This window comes from Hyposmocoma kahamanoa, unplaced genomic scaffold (assembly GCF_003589595.1).
Source record: "Hyposmocoma kahamanoa isolate Upper Pololo Valley unplaced genomic scaffold, ASM358959v1 232, whole genome shotgun sequence".
NCBI classification, from domain to species: domain Eukaryota; kingdom Metazoa; phylum Arthropoda; class Insecta; order Lepidoptera; family Cosmopterigidae; genus Hyposmocoma; species Hyposmocoma kahamanoa.
In genome coordinates, this window is record NW_020653750.1 from 2,990,597 (window position 1) to 3,011,320 (window position 20,724).

The 20,724-nt window shown below is 36.6% G+C and overlaps 1 protein-coding gene across 1 annotated transcript in view; it reads right to left on the minus strand.

Annotated features, from left to right (window-relative positions):
* The window catches only part of LOC113228424 (serine-rich adhesin for platelets-like), a 37,644-nt gene that overhangs the window by 647 nt on the left and 16,273 nt on the right, over positions 1-20,724 (minus strand). The window contains exons 2-4 of the mRNA XM_026461724.1: positions 4,484-4,627; positions 4,224-4,402; positions 29-4,141 (exon numbers count right to left, since the gene is read on the minus strand). Coding sequence (XP_026317509.1) covers positions 29-4,141; positions 4,224-4,402; positions 4,484-4,577 — 4,386 coding nt within the window. The 5' untranslated portion in view covers positions 4,578-4,627. The remainder of the gene's footprint in view (positions 1-28; positions 4,142-4,223; positions 4,403-4,483; positions 4,628-20,724) is intronic.

Here is a 20,724-nt window from a genome sequence, read left to right on the forward strand (position 1 = left end):
AAAATACCCTTGAAAAGTAATTACTTACAGGTTCTTTGTGCTTAGTGTCCAGACGTTTATATCTTCGCTTTTGCGCTATTTCACCATTACATTTCTTGTCTGCTTTGTCTTCTTCTACACATTTTACTTGACTTTCATCATATATTGTATTATTAGGACAATGGAACGTAGCTATGTTTGAGTCATGTGTATCATCATCTACTGTGCACTGATAGAATAGGTTGCAATACTTAGGATGTCTCTTGAAAGACGTTGGACAAACGAACAAGTTTTGGTCATCATCTGTTTCAGGACATTCTTTTTCTGAAGATGAACTGCTTTCTGTTGTGCTGTCGCTTTCTTCTGTCTGACTCTCTTCGGTCTGACTTTCCTCAGTTTGATTTTCTTCAGTTAGATTTTCATCGGTTTCATTTTCTTCAGTTTGACTTTCTTCAGTTTGACTTTCTTCAGTTTGACTTCCTTCAGTTTGACTTTCTTCAGTTTGACTTTCTTCAGTTTCGCTCTCCGTAGTCGATTGTTGAGTAGTGCTTTCTGTTGACTGTTCTGTGGTACTCTGTTGATCATTGCTTTCCGTAGTATACGATTCTTCTGATGTTGTCTGTTGGCTTGTTGTAGATTCTTGTGTAGTCTGTTCTGTCATCTGCTGACTAGTTGTTTGCTCTTCAGTTGTTGGCTGAGTAGTAGCAGCTAGTTCTGTTGTTTGATCAGTATGTTCAGTCATTTGTTGTGTAGTGGTTTGTTCGGTAGTTTGTTCAGCACTTGTGGTTTGTTCATTTTGCGCAGTTGTGTTTTCTTGACTGCTCTCAGTAGTTTTCTTTGTGGTAGTTGATTGTTCTGTTGTGCTTTGCTCGGTAGTAAACTGTTGCGTTGTAGTTTCTTCCTGCTTAGGTTCTTCTGTCGTTGTGGATTCTTGTTCCACTGTTTCAGCTTGTGTTTGTGATCCATTGCAATCCCTTGAGGGATAAACAGAGTCTTCGTGATTGCAAGTGTCGAGAGCAGGATCCCAAATTGTACCCTCACCGCATTCAAAGTGATATACTGAGAATCTCTTGCCATCTCCGTCCCAATCAACACATCTGTAGAATTTTTTACAATCGTCAGGATCCGCATAATATCCAGCTTCAGTACAGTTCACATTTTTATTTGCCGGTTTTTTAGATGAATTTTCTTGGGAACAATCAGATGATCCATTATTATTTTCCGTAGTACTAGATGATGATTGATCAATTGATGAGCTTGTTGTTGTTGAACTTGTAGTAGATGACGTACTACTGTCATTTTGTTTACAAGATGGATTTGAAACATCTTGAGGATGATTACACGTTGTGATATCTTGATCCCAAATTGTTCCTTCTCCACAATCAAAGTCGTATTTGGTAAAACCACCCTTTCCATTATCAACACATCTATAAAATTTTTTACAGTCTTCGGAATTGCCGTAGTATCCTTCTTGTTCACAAGAATCGTTATTTGTCGGTTTGGAGCTTTCAGTACCATCTCCGGAACTAGTACTAGAACTCTGGGTCGAGTCTTCATCTTGCATTGGATTCGATTGCGTATCTTGACTTTGACAACCTTTCACCTCATTAATGTGATTGCAAGTTTCAATTTCAGAATCCCAAGCTGTGCCTTCCCCACAACTAAAGTCATATTTCGTATATCCACCATTATCATTGTCTACACAGCGATAGAAACGTCGACAGTCGTTTGTGTTTGGATAAAACCCTTCTGAGGTGCATTCGTCATCTGAAGTTGGGGATTCGCTAGAATTATCACTGGGATATTCATCGTCTTCTTTGTTAGGTTGTTGAGATTGCCTTATAGTAGTAGTAGATAATGATGTATCTGAAGTACCTGCCTGTTCATCGGTAGCTTGTGTTGTGGTTGTTACAGGACTATTATTATTTGGTCTACTGCAAGTAGAAAGATCATTATCATGATCACATGCTTGAATTTCTTGAACCCAAATTGTACCATCCCCACAAGAAAAATCATATTTAGTAAATCCATCTTTACCGTTATCCACACAACGGTAAAATTTCTTACAATCGTCTCGGTTAGCGTAAAATCCTTCAGACGTACACTGACCACTGGAACTTTGTGGTGGTGATTCAGTTTTCTGTGTAGTTTGCTGATTCTCCGTAGAAGATGGCATAGTAGAAACTTCATTTTCTGTGCTTCCCTCAGAAGTGGAATTAGATTGTGATTGTTGAGAGGATTTACATTGTTTACTACCACTATCATGGTTGCAACCCAATATTTCTTGATCCCAAACTGTGCCTTCACCGCATGTGAATTCATATTTAATATAACCTCCTTTTCCATTATCAACACATCTATAAAATTTTTTGCAATTATTCTTGTCTCCTACAAATCCTTCTTGTGTACAAATGTTATTACTTGATACATAAGGTGCTTGTGTAGTAGAAGTAGTAGATGGAGACGGCTGATTGTAACCTTCATCTGTACCTTCCTCGGGCCCTTTTTCAGTTTGTGTCGTTTGACTTGTATCCACGTACTCGTCACTCATTGTTGGCTGAGTGCTTGAAGTTGGTTCTTTTTGAATATCTGATGAGCCTTCACCACCGCATTTCTCAACCGCCCATGCATGATTACAAGTGTCGATCTGCCTGTCCCATACCGTACCTTCTCCACAAGAAAATTCATATCGAGTATAGCCTCCCTTACCATTATCCACACATCGATAAAATTTTTTACAGTTATTTTTGTCTCCCATGAAACCGCTGGAATGACATTCATTACCGTCAGATTGATCAGGGGGTCGTTTTGTTGATGTAATCTGCTCGGGTTTATTTTGATTGTTATCATTGACCGCTGGATTTTGTGTTGTCGTCGATGTCTGAGGCGGTTGTTGATTTTGATTCCCATATCCAACATCTTCCTCTTCTTCTGTAGTAGTTGTTTGCTGTTGAGTACTTAGTGTGGGTTGATTTGTAACAGTATTTTGAGAAGACGTTTCAGGAGCTTGACTACCACATTTTTTTACTGCCCATGCATGGTTACAAGCTTCTATTTCAGAGTCCCATACTGTTCCTTCTCCACAAGTAAAATCATATTTAGTGTACCCACCTTTCCCGTTATCAACACATCTGTAGAATTTTTTACAATCGTTTTTGTCTCCCATGAAACCGCTTTCTGTACATTTATTTTCATTATAGTTGTTAGAGGGTGTTTGTGTGTCACTTTGTTCTGTGTCACTTTGGCCACTTTGATTTTCATCTTGAGTTGTTGGACTCTTTGAGGTGGTTTCATATTCCTGCGTTTGTGATTGACTAGCGTCTTTGGAATGGTCAATCTGTAATTGTGTCTGAATTGCTTTGTTTCCGTGATCAATTTGAGTTTGAGTTTGACTGATAGCGGAGCCGTAACTGATTTGAGTCTGATTTTGTTTTGATTCTTCATTTTGTTTTTTATTTCTATCTCCGTAGTTAATTTGGGTTTGGTTTTGAATAACAGATCCGTGACTTATCTGAGTTTGTGTTTGGCTGACTTTGGAACCGTAACTTAACTGTGTTTGTTGTTGAGAACTTGAAATTGAAGAATCAACATTGTTTGATGGCTCCATAGTAGTTTCTCGAGATTTATTGTCTTCGAAATTACTCCTTCCACAACTTCTTTTTCGTACAGCCCAAGGATGATTACAACTACGTATATCGTCATCCCAAATAGTGGCTTCGCTACATGAAAATTCGTACCTTATGAAACCTCCTCGTTGATTGCCAACACATCTATAAAATTTACGACAATTTTCGCTATCACCCATGAACCCATCGGATGTACATTGATCGTTTCCTTGAGAACTTGGTTTTGTTTTTTGAGCGCTAGCAGGACCCAACAGATAACCTGAATTTAAACTATCTGGTATTATTATAGGAGTTGTCCAGGGATAAGATGCAGGTATAGTTTCTTTTAGATGTTCATCTGGATACAGTGGTTTACTGGTACTGATTGGTGATGGTAATTCAGTTGGAAACCACTCTTTTGGTATTTCATTTTCTTGGTATTTTGCTGTAGATGGAGATGATGAAGCATTGTCCCAACATTCAGATCGTTTAGTGCTACGTGGGTGGTTACAGACTTCCGTTTCAGGATCATAAACGGTTCCTGGTCCACATTGAAACTGGAAATATTACGAAAATTAGAACCTAATTGCATTGCAGTATTTTGTCTAAAACATGTTACTTGAAATAATTATTACTTACACGAAAGACGGTAAATTTTTGAGTCGATGACTTTACGCATCTATAAAAGGTAGCACAATTGGTTGGATCGGGCTGAAATCCTTCTCCAGAACAATAGATTGGTTCTGGTCTAGGCCCAGTGTAAAGTTTCACTATACGACCGCTAACACGCGGTTGGCGGATATCGTCTGCTATTGTATCTGAAATTAAAAGGTTTTATATCAGTGCTTTGTTGACAAACGGTCAGTTTTATTAAATAAAAGATTTTTTTTAAGACGAACCATTGCTTATGTGGGAAGTAGCTGCTAAACAACTACACAGTAGAAGTATTGGTAAGAACAGTTTGAAGGCAACACTGTGCACGACCATTTTCATACTTGGCACTATAATCAAAATTTCATTTTTTTCCTTTTGTTTCCTGGTTCCTGCAACAATACGAATATATATGTATATTATCCAGGTCCTCATGTGTATCAGTCTATTAAATTCACAATCTTGGCAACTGTTGCCGAAACTGTACTTTAGAACGTGATCATAGTGTGCAATTGTAGTGAAACTGATATCAATGATTTTATAAATACGGTACAATAGTAGTGTATTGCACGTAGTACTAATTAACAAACTATTCCTAATTTAGGAAATGAAACTATTTTTCCGGATTTAAATCGCGTATATTTGTTTTTTCAAACAAACCGACGTTTCGGGCCCTTTACAGGTCCCATGGGCACAGTTGACCGCGGAAAACAAATATACGCGATTTAAATTCGGAAAAATAGTTTAATTCCCTATGTGTAACAATCGCGAAAACCTAAGAACTTGATAATTCCTAATTTTGTAAATATTTCCGATCTTGTATCTACTTCGAACTAAACTTCAGCTATTAGTAGGTAAGGACATAGTTAAATTTATTTTACTCAGTTACATAGATACTGTGAGGTTTCTCTCAGGACAAATCAACGAGAGCAAGCGTCCTTAGATAAGCGAATGGCGACAGCATTGTCCAGAAGATTTATTGGGATGTGTATTCCGGCTTCTTTCAGTACATTCACCTGGGCTGCCTACGTGTTCTATAGACTATTGCATTTGTATTTAGTTCTTGTAAATAAAATTTTATTAAAATATGTTATTTTACCGAGGGTTTTAGGTTTTAAAATTTTAACCACTTTGTAATCATACCACGAAGACAAAAAAATCATGGATCAATTCATGTTTTAAGGATTATAACTTTCAAATAATCATAGTCTAGCGTTTAAGTATGTTTGTTAAAAATAATATCGTACTTAATTATCATGCCCTTCCATTGTTGGATAAAGAAACCTAATTATGAATTACTGCTCTCAATTTAATTTACAAATTACGGAGATAAATTTTGTAAGCAGTAGAGCTCTTTGTGAAAGCGTTCGTCCTGGGAAGTACTGCCACCTTACTTATTTCCGCCGCTAAGCAGTAATGTTAGCATTACTGTGTTCCGGTTTTGAAGGGTAAGGGCACTGGTGAAATTATAGATACATTGGACTTGTCAACTTATGGCCCAGGGTGATAGGCGCAGTGGCAGTGCCCCTCAGATCTTTGCGATGTGAAACTCTGAGTAGCACTGTTATGGAAAAGCGTGTAGCTTAACTTCAGGCGCACGACTTGTTCATCCCGTCACTTGATATTATAAACAAAAAAGATACAAACTTTCATGGGTTAAATAAAAGGCAGTATTTATCTTACAATATTGAAGTGCCAAAAACATAGCTATACTAATGGTTTTGAGAACGCTCATTTAAAATGATAAATAGAAATGTTATGTTTTACTTTACATAGGTACTGAGATTAAATGACTTTGTTCTTAAACATAGTAAATATAAATTTCAAGTTCAATGTACAATGTCAATAACCTTGCTCGGGGTTCGATTACATAACACTCGAAACAGCCGGTTTGCATAATGCAACGAGGGCTCTTTTAGCTCGATCTTTTAGCTGAGTCAAAAATATATTGTGTTCATTTAATGGATTCAAACTAGTATATAAATACAGCAAGATTTACCCTAGGTTACCGCCCTGGTGGAATATTTTCTTCAAATTTAAATGTGACCCATACTGAAGTACCCTCTTTCCAACTAAAAAGTATCATCAAAATCGGTTCACAAACGGAGTTAACGCGTAACATACATACGAAAAAAAAATACGGTCGAAATAAGAACTTCCTCCTTTTTTGAAGTTGTTTAAAAATAATATGTGCACCTATTTCCTCCCATCATTAGCCCCCACCTTTAAATTGAGCTTAATATTCATGTTAAAGGGTATTTAGAGAGTCATTTAAACGAAATGTAGTGATTAATAGAGTTTTACATAAGATTTTTCGAAATTTCTTACATTTAATCAAAAGTCACTTAAGTTTGACACCTTTTTATTTTTAAGACCACCACACTATAATTACCCGATCTCAAACTAGCAAATTCCCAGTACCATGAGTACCAGAGCAAAGGAATTTCACTCTGGACCGCTACCCAGAGAACCTAAATTGCTCCTACCGGGGAATGAATCCAAGAACGTCAAAAACTTTAAACTAGAAAGAAAAACAGTCCAATTCTCATCACAGGCCATTTACAATCGAATTTAAATCTTAAGTATCGATCTTCACGTCCTCTTGGTCCTGTATCGACACACATTTACTTTTAATGTTAACATTAATTTAACTAAACAAATTCTTAAATCATCATTGACCATGTAAGCCATGAATATATCAGCCTTTTTTATTATCGAAAATAAATGAACACGCTGTTTATTCGTTACATTCATAACTTCAATGATCGAGCCGTAAAATTTTTTAGCGTGTATTTTAATTGCCTTGCCAGTTCAATTATTGCGCCCCCAGGGCGAGTGAAGTTATTTTTTTAATTCTTACAAGATGGTTATATTTAGAATACTTAAGACGTTGCATATACAAGAACGAGTGTAGGTAATGTTGTCATCAACGAGAATTATGATGCATGCGGCTTATTTATGGACTACCTCAATCTATTTATTTTATTCATAAATATTTTTCCTATTTTACAGTACGCCATCACATCGTTATGTACTACTATATTTTTGTTAAATTGTTCATCTGTATTACTTAAAACAATCTTCATTTTAGTAAGGCAGTGAAACTACTCTAAATTGGATAAACATGAAATAATCTTTAAATTATTTTGTACATTATTCGAACTAATTGTAATCTCCAATTACAAATGCACTTGCAAATAGTGTTATGCGCTTCGATTCGCCAAGACGTTCATTGTAGGTGGTATAAAATGATGTATTTAAAATGATAGACAGGACTTATGTATGTTATGTTGCAATTGAGGAAATAAATTTATATCAAGTTAAAAGATTTTTCTTGCATTTGGAATTATTTATTTGAGTTAAAAAGTATACTGTTGAAGTTCTGATGATATTTCCATCTGAATTGTTTAAGACAGATTTTAACAATATCTCTCCTACTCACACTCAGGAGCATGGACTACTATCACAACTACGAACAGCACATTTAAAGTCCAATTATTTCAGTAGGCCTGAATTAATGAGACCATTCAGTGTCATATTGTTTTGTGTCAACGTAGTTTCGAACTGCCACGAAAAAGCAAATACTCCCTGTTTTATATCGCCCCTTCCCGTAGTAATTTTAGCCTGAATTCCCCCATCACCAGAATGGTAAAAAACTACAACAACCTGGCATTAAAATTTGACAGTGATATTTTTTGTATAACCTTAATAAGTACAAAAACCGAATTAAAAAGGCTACCTCAGTCGCCACTCACATGAACATACATTTATTTATACATTGGGGTTTGATGTTGCTCGCTTCCGTAAGTTTACCCTTGAGACCCTACAAGTGACCCCTGGGTGGTGCTAAAGGGCGACAACTACTGGTTGTAGGCTTCGGCCGTGGCTAGTCACCACCCTCCCGACGCAGTCGAGTCGCCAAATGGTTTTTACCGTGTTCCGACTCTTGTTCAGAAGTTGCCATTAGGAGGTCGGGTCTGAACAGCTGCATTGCGTCTGACGACGAGTTGTAGCTGCTTGTACCACACTGAGCACTCGGTTCTGGCACTAATGCGAACGTCGTCGCCCGACGATGCGCGTATTCGCGCGTCGCCAAACATTGTAGTTGAAAAACAGGACGCGACGCGACGCTTCGACTCTGCGCCAGTGTGAGTTGAGCCTTAGAGCATGAAAGGCTGCCCCACCACCCAACGATAAATCCCGGAATGCTCCACCTTGCCGGTTGCGACTGGAAGGAAGGACCAGGTGGCCATCTCCGGGGGTTCGGGCGTCACCGCAGTCTCTAAACCGATTATACCCTCGTATGGTAGTGTGACCTTGGGGCGTAGTTGAACACGACGCAATGCCTCGTCCAACTGCCTTCCTCTTGCCTATTCGCTTCTCCTAAAATTATGAAAGTCACAGAAAAGGAATAAAATTTTCACAGCGGTTGCACGTCCTCCCATTGCAAGTGCACCTCACTAACATCAGAGGGCTGCACTCAAATCTCGATTCGGTCCACTGCCACCTTGAAACTTGCAAACCGCACTGCTGTTCGCAGATCGATTGTCCGACTGAGGCCGGTGAGACGTAGATCAGTTGTTCGACTGACGCAGCGTACCTCAGCTACCCCGGGTATACTCTGGAGCAAAGGCTCGTACCTCGTCCCGGAGTCTGACGTTCGTACCTCACCCGATCAGGGTCCTAGTGGTATGAGACGGGTGTGGCAATACAGGTTAGCAGATTGGGATGAAATGCACCATTTCTTTGCGTCATATCCTTAACAGGCGTGCTTTACTTCAGGAGACTCGTTGAGCTGTGCTGATGCTGTAGTCGAAGCTTACGTTTGGATATGGAGTGTTACATACCATACTCTGATGTACCCAATGGACCCCAAACTCGTCCATGGTTTAACGCTGACTGTAGCTGTGCTGAAGCATAAAAACAATCCGCGTACCAAGCTTGGGCAGATGCTCGACTGCGCAAAGCTCCGAGTACTCGGAACTTAAAGAAAGCTTTTAATAAGACCGCCAAAAAGTGCAAAAGTGTGTCACCTAGGGCCAAGTTCGACCATGTGCGCTGCATAGGGGCCAAGTTTGCCTCTTATGCAGCAGGTAGCAAATCCTTTTCACACTCTTTCTGCTGCATATCAATGATATGTTAATTCCAGGTACCTATGCCTATGCTGATGACAGCACAGTTGTAGATAGATACTTGACCAATGCAAGGGTCAGTGGAGAGGAAATCCTATCTTGTCGAGAGTCTATGGTTAGCCATTTGGATTTCATACTCAAGGCAGTCTCCGATTGGGGCGATGCCAATCTTGTCAAATTTAATGCTACCAAAACGCAGGCATGTCTATTCTCCACAAAACGGAGGCCCTTTGAGCTGACTCCGACTTTTCGTGATGTATCCAGACCGATAGCTGACCATCTCCAGCTAGTTGGAATGGACCTGTCGTCCAATTTGAACTTCAGCAGATACATTGAATCCAAGGCCAGCAAGTAAGCTTAGCATCCTTTTGGACAGTTGCTTCAGCTGTACCAAGCACAAGTCCGGTCGTGAATGGAGTACTGCTGCCACCTTTGGGATGGCTCTGCTACATACCAACTGGCCACCTTGGGTTCAATCAACAACCATACCAAGAGGTGACTCCGAATTGGCGAAGCTGCAGAGCCTTGAACACCGCCGTAAAGTTACCTGCTTATCGGTATTCTACAGGATATATCACGTAGAGTGTGCGGTGGAATTGCATAATTTGATTCCGCCTTCCCCTTTCCGTTATTTGGGGACCAGATGTAGGCTTGGGTACCACCCCTATGTTGTGGATATTCCAAAGATTCGCACGAAGCATTACGCTTCCACATTTATATGGTGAACGGCTATGGAGTCGAATTCCCTGCCAGCACAATTGTTCCCTGAACGTTATAACTTGGACCTTTTCAAGGCGAGAGTGAATAGGCATTATTTAGGTGTGCATGCTCCATCATCGACCTCATCGTCACTTTCCATCAGGTGAGATGGAGATCAAATGCGCACTTACATTTCATTAAAAAAAAACTTTTTTTTTGTATTTAAAATACTTTTTTACTAATTAATGTTGTAATAACAAAAATGTACCTAACTAGTTGACACGCAGAGTAACTTAAGCTTATATAGTTAATTTGTAAGTAGTCAATTACTTTTTTTTAATACTCCTATTTATAAACGCATGCCGCCGTGGCAACTTTTAAATGAAACAACACAAAAACTCGAGCCACAATATCTATTATTTTGACTACTTGTTTGTAAGTTGTCCTAAATATATTTATTTATATTAATAAATAAAAGTAGCGGAGAGATAAAATAGTATGGTATTGTGGTACTCAGAATAGATAATACGGTGTGTAAAAAGCATCAATATACATTTATGAAGTGAGATATCTAAGTTATATTAAAATAATCAAAATTAGTGGTCAACAGACAGACACGAGCATGTTCCGCTGAGAAGAGATTCCATCAATATTGATTCAACAATCGCGTCTGGTGTGGTGTAGTACAGAATACGTTATTTTAAGTAATATTAAAGTTACTCGTCGTAAATTTTTTTAACGACTCGTTAGAACATTTACAACATTTCCCACGACATTTATGATGTTCTTTTTATTTACAGTCAAAAGCAGGGCTCACAAAAAAACGAAGAATTAGTAATAAAAAAAAAATAATTAAAATGATTTACAAATTATAATTAAAAATTATTTACAACATATTTATAAATTCACCATAAGCTTTTCGGTGAAGGAAAACATCGTGATGAAACCTGCGCGTCTCAGGATCACAACCCTCGGCAAACGCGTGAAGTCCCCAATCCGCAACCTAAACTATAAACCCTCACCTAAGTGGAGACCCAGTGCCCAGCAGAGGATTAGTGTTGTAGTCATTATATAACTGCGTTGTCTGTAAATTTGAAATCGAATATACCCCAACAACGTAAGAATCAAATCTCGGATTTATTTCGTGGGCTCTTACTAGGTACGACAGTTACGGAAAGATATGTGAACTGACAAGAAATATTATTTTTATAAACTTTTTTATTTTATTATGTCATATTATATCCATTATGTGTCAATGTCATCGAGTATATGTATACTCGAAGGTCAATGTCATTCATAAAATGCACCACTGTAACAAATTACGTGAAATCCCATTCAGCTACAATAGAAAATTGCACCGCATTGAACTATTATGTTGTTGCATGACTATAAAACTACATGTGCTTCGTTTATAGCTGTTATATGCAACTTTGACTGATTATCTAGAAAAAAAAAACTATTTGAAATACTGTCCACTTAAAGCTTAGACTTAAAGTCATGAAATAAATAGCTGCAAAAAGCAGAAATTGTTTCAAAACTCATTACTCTCATCTCGTTAATAGCCTTACGTCTTTATCACAAACGTTCATCAGAAAAATAAACCAGATACAAATTAGAATGCCTAAGGGTGCCATCTTCCAAGCACTCCCAAAGAATTCTCTAGCTCGGCATGAACATCTTCTAAAGGTCACATGTGAATGACCAGCCAGCCTTCGCGAATCGACGTACTCTGTGGTTCAATGCCACAAATAATTACGACTTCAGGTGTGCATGAAATAAACGCTTAAAGTTATATATAGCGTAGTAGCATGAGTTCAGAAAATAAACAAATTCAAAGAGCATCCCAACGTACTTGTAGTCTGTATCTTAATAGCCTTCACCTTCAGGAGTCACAAATAATAAAAAATATACCATAGAGCCAGTTTCAACTTCTTATATCGAGAAGACCTAAGACGTTTAACGGTTTTGTTATGCATGTTATGTGAGACAGAAATAAGATAATGCGAGCTACTTCACTTAATTACAGTACTTTATCCGCACCGTGCCGTATTTCACTCCATTTTACCCATTTTATTTTTCATTTCAAACAGAATATTTATAAAGACATCGCTAACAAATTACAAGACGCTCTCAGACAAAGGATGCTCTCTATTTTTATTTATTCTTTACATGTGGGAACATATCTTTACAATCCATGGATAAACAGCAGGCGGCTTCTTCTTAAATTAATACTTCTGCATGTTCATAAGTCGCGTTCGTTTTGTATTACAAATGCAAAATAGCATAAAATCCAACTTTTCTATATGCCTTAGACCTTTTACTTTTCTTTAGCCGAGAGTAAAATTGCATAAGCCAGCAAGCAGGTGTTGTTACTTTATTACTAGTTCTAGGGGTGCCAGCGAAACAAAACTGGTTCCTTAAAGATTCCCATTCTAAAGTTGTGGTTGGGACTGCATTCTTGTGGCTGCCAACTTGATTGAGTCCCGATAGTATGAGGTCTAGGAATAAATTGCAAGTACAGTGTGGTGATAAAAAAATTACTTGGTTGATCAAATGTTGACGGTAAGGTATAAAAATATTGAGTGATTTATTTAGCATACGACTCGTATGTAATTCAAAATAATATCTATTCTGAATAACTGACTAGAAAGTATTTTTTTTTTATCAAATTCAGATTTGCGGATTGCCTTCTGAATCCTCAAGTAAATCTTTATTTTAAGTTCGTGTCCCCTACATGATGATACTGTACAAAATCTCACATGTAACATCCTGATGACAACGACCAATCTTTGTCAACAGGATGTTACATGACGGTTGTGGTTAGGATAAAAACGGTAGCGTGCATCATTGGCTTCGCTGATTATTTCCTTAATTCCCCGTGACGTTCCCACATCGAGTCATTATCATTATAGTTAATCACAACATTTTGCGATATACGTCAAAATTATGTTTAATTTTTTTTCCATCCTCTAGGGTTTAAAGTAAAAAAAAACACCGGTTAAAAACACAAAATATACGCCTTAAAACATGAAGGCTGAGTGCGCCACCGCGTAGCAAGATCACGGTCAAGGCTACGGCAGTTGTAATGCAACGCCGCCGTCGGCGCCGCCGGCGCTGCTTGGTTGTACGGTTACTTACTTGCAACAATGTTAAGGCCCGTCTACACGGTCGAGTGCTACCAATAGCAAACTTATGCTAGTCATATTAGCGATTGTTTTGTCTTTGAAGCATGCGTGCATACAAAGTTTATTTTTAAAGGCGGCATACTCTCAACAATAGTTGCTTTTAATTGTAAAAAAAATAATTAGTAATGAATGTACTGGTTTCATTCTCATTTACTTACTACGACTATTTATATAAACGAAACATTACTCATTGCAAATTTGTCTAGACTTTTTTCTTTCAATACCACAAGAAGTGTCTATATAGTTTAAGTAGTTTATTTCAACTAAGTATGGAAACCCCACTATCAAAACGAAGTAGGTAGATTGTTTGAGAAACCAATGATTTTGGAGTTCTCCACGCTGCTTAGTTTTAACAGTGAAATGGTTGCTGAAAAAGAGCTCTGCGCTCCGCTTGAAGACAATAGGCCTAACATTATTATGAACAAGTTATATCTAATGATAAATAAATAAACTAATTCCAGTTTGAAGAGCTTTTTTAACACTAATAACAAAAATGTTTCTTTATTAATTCGAATCACATAGCGAACAAAATCACGTCGGTATTCTAATGTGAATATACTATGCCAATAGTAATAAAGATTATTGTGTAATTTGTAGCAATATTTATTTAATAGGTGAATTAAATACAATTCGTCAACAGGCTGACTCCAGTTGATAAATAGCACCATGTAATTATACCGGCTGCACTAATAGTATCGCACATTGCGATCGCGATATACGCAGTCGGTTTCCTATAACAAAGGGTATGAAGACTGTTGCGAGGGGATACAGACTGTTACAGAACCTTTATTTTTCAGATATAATGTCACAGTGTCAGGCGACTGCAAAAAAAAACTAAAAATTAGGTCTTGGAAAAAGAATTTTAACCCATGTAGTGTCATATTATGTGTGTTTTTGGATATTCAAATTCTCATTTTGAAAAAATATTTATCTGTAGACATAAATAACACAGCAGCATACTCAATAGAACTGGTCATTATCATCCAATATGTTCAAAGTGCAAATTCCAGTGTAGCGTTTGCTATCTTATTCAAGTCACCCGAGAACTGGCTCCCTCTTGATTTATTGTTTAAAGATAACTTCTTAACCTTAACGCTTTTTTTGCTTTAAAAAAATATTGAGACAAACTAGTTACAACAATCACAGAATATTTTAACGGAAGAAATGGACATATATACGAGTAGTAGTATTTAGTTTTGATTTATGAAATAGTCATCAAGTAGTACGGAAATAGTACTTTATTTTTTTTACAAGTTTTCGCCCATTTGTTTGTGTAAGCAAAGGCTCTACCATACATCCTCTTCATAATATATGAGTATATTTTCCTTGTTTTGATGAAAAAGGCGACAAGCACCCTTAATGGATGGAAAAAAATAAAGGAAAGCGCCTGTTCTTATGTAATTTATGTCATATGTCAGTATTGTGATTTTTTTTTAAGTTTTCAATGTCAATGGTTTTCACCCATATTGTTTGGGTAGGTAAAGGTTCTACTGTACAGCCTCTTCATATATTAAAGCGAAGGCTATTACCAGAAGCTGGTAGGGTGAATAAAAAATAATATAACACAAAAAATACACTTAGTCTTATTTTAATTATCTTTATGATCATGAATCTAGCAGAATAACTCAATTACTTCATAAGTGAGGAAGCTGCTACTATTAATAAAATTTTCATACGTATTGTTCAGTTTTTAATTTCCTGGTTTAAATTTAATAGGCAATTATTGATGATTTATGATCATGAAATCTGGGTAAGCATTTAGGGAGTTTTTTATAAGTGTATAACTTATTTTTATTTAGGTAGGATAACAAATTTATACGCAATTATTATTACCTATGCATGTTCCATTTATCTAACACAGTCAATTCTGCCTAAGGGTACTAAAATTAAGAAAAAAAAAACATGACTATAATATAATTTTGTTCATCACCATCATTATCATCGTCCATAATATGTCTTTATTTTTTTTAAAGTTAGAAAAAGACAAAAATATCCTTCCTTAAAAATGCTAAGTATAGTTTGTGCATCCATCACGATCCTGAGCCAGTCATATAAGTATACAGTCCGCGACTTTGCTATGTTGTCTATCCATCTCGCTGCAGGACATCCCACGCGTAACCACTTCTTGGCCACCTTACTCCGTTTGGCTCCGTTATCCGACTTCCTACATTATGGACCTTACCTCATCTTTAGATTCGGAATTCGTTAATAGTATACTTACGTAATACGGAGACTTAAAAATATTAAGTTTATTGAATATCGCGATGTTTTACTACCATGATATTCATAGATGGCGCTACAACAAGCACATAGAGAAATTCGTAAGATTTGCTGGTTCGTTCCGTGGCTTGGTTGGGAGAGCGTCAGCCACGGTATGGCGAGGTCGCTCGTTCGTGTCGAGCCGGATCGAAGGAATTTTTCCTTGTGTTCGACTTTGTATTTATAATAATAGCAGAGACTTTATTTCATACGGAACCTGTTTCCTGAAATAAGTGACTATTATGGTGAACATTAGAGTAATAGTCCTTGTCGGTGAATTATACAGTATACGTTCATATTTAATTAAGTTCTTATTTCGAATGAAATACCTCAATGTGGGTAAAAGCAATTCATCACAGTGCAGATTGCAAAGAAATTAAATCATACGCTACGCTCTGCGTAACTCTGCTCCATGATTAATACGATTATTTCAATAGTCGCGACAAAACCAAAGAGATTTGTTGTAAATTCTTGAGATATTGAACAATTCATTGTTTGAAAATCTGTGAAAGTCTATAAAATGCTCTAGATCCAACATTCATACGAAACGTGTAATAGTAACATATAAATATTCTAATTTAAACGTCAACAACACTTACTGTAGACTTTTTTAACAAGGACAGGACAATAAAATCGTGCATAGTGTTAAGCTACACGATGGCTACACATGTTCATAACAGTTGCAGTGCCACACAGAGCTTTAAATCGCAAAGATCTTAGGGGCACTTCCACTGCACCCGTCACCCTGAGACATAGGTAAGTTGACAAGTCTCAAGTACCTGTAATTTCACCAGCACTCTTACCCTTCAGAACCGAAACGCAGTAATGCTCACATTACTGCTTGGCGGCAGAAATAGGTTAGGTGGCAGTACTTCCCTGGACGAACTCTTAAATTTGTTACAGTAAATAAATTTACCTAACCACTAAAAAGAAATTAAGAAATTGTAAAACTAGTCTAGGAGTATGTGGGGCCATTGTTGTTTCCGATTTTCATAACACAGTGCTTCAGTTATTTACTTTGCGATCGAAGCAACGTTTGCCGTGTTGTTTAATATTTATATTTAATTATTTAGTCATATTTGAAAAGTGTCCCCCGGGGCTGCATGTTCAGAATACTAAACTCGACTAATAAGATAGGATAGTCAGCGACCGTTGATTATTTGATCGAGATAACTGTCAGACTATAAAGATTGTATTTCACCACTAAAGTGAAAAACCTTGATCTCGTGGCTTTCAAGATGCAATACTTAAGGCGTTAATTTTCCAACTCCTAACTGTTTCAGAATACTAAATCTGCAGAATAGTAAAAATGATCCTCAGAATACTAAACGCAAATTATAGGACAGCGGTAGTCAATTATTTGATCGAGTTAACTGTCAGACTATAAAGATTTAATTTCACCACTAATGTCAAAAACCTTGACCACGTGGCTTCCACGATGTCTTACTTAAGCCGTCAATTTTCCAACTCCTCACTATATCAGAATACTAAAAATGATCTCAAAATATTAAACGCAAATTACAGGACAGCGATATTCAAAAATTTGATCGAGTTAACTGCCGTCCGGTAGTGACTATAAAGATTTCATTTCACCACTAATGTCAAAAACCTTGACCTCGTGGCTTCCAGGATGCAATAATTGAGGCTTCAATTTTCCAACTCCTCACGACTACAACGCACGCTTTTGCGATCATTACCCGATGACTTCACTACGCTTATTAACTGGATTCAAAGAGTAATTATTTCATTGCACTCTTCTACATAACATACGGACATTTGAAAAATAAGGTATTTACATATTCTACACTTTACTCATCGAAAATCAGTCATCGAATAACACGTACCCGTGTTTTGCTTGTAATTGCTAATTGATTTCAAGGTAAATTAGGCATGTTGAGGAGTAGATTTCAATGTACTGTTTTTTTAAGTACAATAATAGAAATGTGCAGTCATCACAATACTCATTTATTTATTTGATTGATAATTTAGGATCATCGTTATCATAAGTGAACTAATTGTAAACTGACAGCGTTAATATGTTTAAATATTTTAAAAGTAAATAGACGTTCTTAACTAATAACAATTATTTAACTTTTCCCAATATATATATATTAAACAACAACAGATACGTTGCTCTGATTCCAAGGTAAGTAAAGCACTTGTCATATGGATATCTCAAACAACGACATTACCACAAAACCCCAGACCCAAGACAATATAGAAAAGTTAGTTTTCTACAATGACTCGGGCGGGGATCGAACGGAAAAAAATTCCGTTTGTCTCGCGAAAAATTACGTTATCTATTACAATAGATAGCGTAATTTTTCGCGTTTCCTATAACCATCATAAACTATGCATAAAATGCTGGTGAATTCTATTGCTCTTAGGATATCTTGGTAACTCTCAGACTAGTGTTCACTACCAGTTTACGTGGCAATTTTTATTATTTAAATATTCAAGTATATTATCGTGTAATTATTAAATAATATTTCACGATTCAATACTCAAATATTAAATAATATTGCACGATAAAAAAATCGAATACTTAAATAATAAAAATTGCCACGGAAATTAGATAGTGAACACTAGTCCGAGAATGACAGATCTACATATATTTGTAATTGATGACCGTGGACCTGTGTAAAACAATTGTCCCTACTTTTGAGTACAATTCTCCTGATCGTAAAGTTAAACTTCAGCTCTACCCAAGTAGCGTTATACTGTACACACAAATCAAGAGTTCTCTGGGTTAATTAAGCACAAGTCACTGCAGTTTCTTACGTAAAACAATACAAGACCAAGACGTGACTAATGTAGACAGATTCACTACTTAACGAAACAAACTAGTAAGTAAAACGTGCTTTGCATGTCATACTTCAATTAAAGCCTATCATTTTTTTAATGATATTCAAACTAGCAAAGAATCGAACCGTCAAGAAGATTTTTGCAATAATAAATGAAATTGCGTGAATATACAGTATATTTATTAGTTTATGTTAACCAAGTAAGAAGTTAGGTAAGGTTGGGTAAATTAACGTTATTGTTTTTTTGGAATGTGTTCTTTTCTACTTCATTTTTTTTCATTCAATCTAAATATCTTTTTTTATGATATCAAGCGACGAGATGAACAAGTCGTGGTTCGCGTGTCGCTCGCGACTGCAGCAGTGCCACTCAAAGCTTTAAGCATTGCCGTCACTCTCACACATAAAGTTGACAAGTTCCATGAGCCTGAAATTCCACCAGAACCCTTACTCTCCAAAACCACAGAAATAGGTAAAGTGGCAAGCCTTTACTGGACGAGCTCTGTTACAAGGAGCTCTACTGCTACTAAACAATATGTATAAATGTTATTACTTATTGTTTATTACTGTATAATGCATAACAATACTTCACGGCCACTTTAAATCTTATTTATTTATCACTTGTAGTGCAAAGCTCAGTAGTCAAAGGTGTGATAAATCAATCCGACGTAAATCGCTTAGTTTGGCAACGTCACGGGCTAGAGCTCGATCGTATCTAGCCATCCGGCGATTCTGCCCACGATTGTTGAGCAACCAATATTAAGTACGGACACTAGGTTACTTTCTTATTGTTTCGTCTTAATTATATGTGCTGTAACTGGTTCAATGGCATACCCGTCGGGGTCGGTAGTGTTTGTGGTTCCCGTTGAATAAATTGTACGATTTCATCCATTCTATAATTGAGTTACTTTTCGGTAGGAATGTTATTTTTACAATTTAATCGGTTTTATTAATATCACACATATCAAAAAGATCAACGATCGATACAACGGAACTTATAGTGCTTTACTATTTATATCACCAGTATAACAACGTGTCTTCAGTTTACTAAAGAATTACGAATATCGCTACGATTGCCATTAGATTGAATGCCTTTTAGTTGTTTAATTAAACAGTTGGTTTCATTACTCGTTTATTATAGTTTAAAAACAGTACAGTTTGCTTACAAGGTTTGAATAAAGCACCTGTAAGTATAACTTTGAAAACAAACTCAAATTTCAGCTAATTTAGTTTTATCATATTTCTCCTATCTACGACTTGCTCATATACAGAATTTTTTAACCGACTTCAAAAAAAGGTGGAGGGTCTCAATTCGACTATGTTTATTTTGTATCTATGTTAAGCGATAACTCCAGTATTTATGAGCCGATTTTGATGATTCTTGGAAAGAGGGTACCTCAATAATGGTCCCATTTCAATTTGAAGAAAATATTCCACCTCTAAGGGTGGCACTCTAAGGGATGAATGTCTTTTGATGTCCGTTTTTAGTACTCTGTACTGAGATTATTTGTTAATTATTGTGAAATTATGCAGTATATATATAAATTTAAATTCATCTAATAAAGGATAATCGTTTTGATTAAAATTGTTGCGCGGACATGTGAAACTAAATATTCTTAGTGCTATATCGTGATGTTAAACATTTACTTAAATGATTTGTGCTCATTTATAATGGTCATAAACATTTAAACTCACTGAAGTGCCGTTTGTTAATTGTCAGTGTTAGTTGCTTATCGCTTAAATCCTCAATAGTTTAAAAGCTTGCTCGTACGTAACTGAAATAATCACGTTTATACGGAATTACTAACCACGAAAAAATTGCAACAGTAAAAAAACCACTTAAAAACACTTGTTAATGAAAATGTACAATTATTTTTAACAAATCAGCTCTTTCCTTAGAGATATAGCGAATTAGTTTTTTTTTACTAAACCATTACTGACGGTCGTATTCCAGAACTCTACTCAATGTCAAAGTCAGGACTTGAGCAGACTTGAGTAGATTTCAAGCACTGGAAATACGACCGTAATGGCAAGGACTTGAGTATGATTTTCAGTGCTCACTGCAATACTCAAGTCCTGACTTGAGTATTGAGTAGAGTTCTGGAATACGACCCCTAGTATTAAAAGTGCACTTCAGTGCAATATTACTGATCACTCAAAATGTTTCTCTACGGCTTTAATAATTTTAGAGTTTTACTTTAATAGTTTGTGGGCGCAGTATGACGAGGAAGTCCCGGATTCGATTCGATAGGAACAATTTTGGGAAATTATCTTTTTTCAATTAGTTCAGGGCCTAAGAGAATTTTGTCGTCACTGGATTTGTAAAATTAAGCGACACTCACGCGCTACCTATAAGGTCATGCTCGTGATGTGATATTATCTACTATACCGATATACATACAATCGACACCAC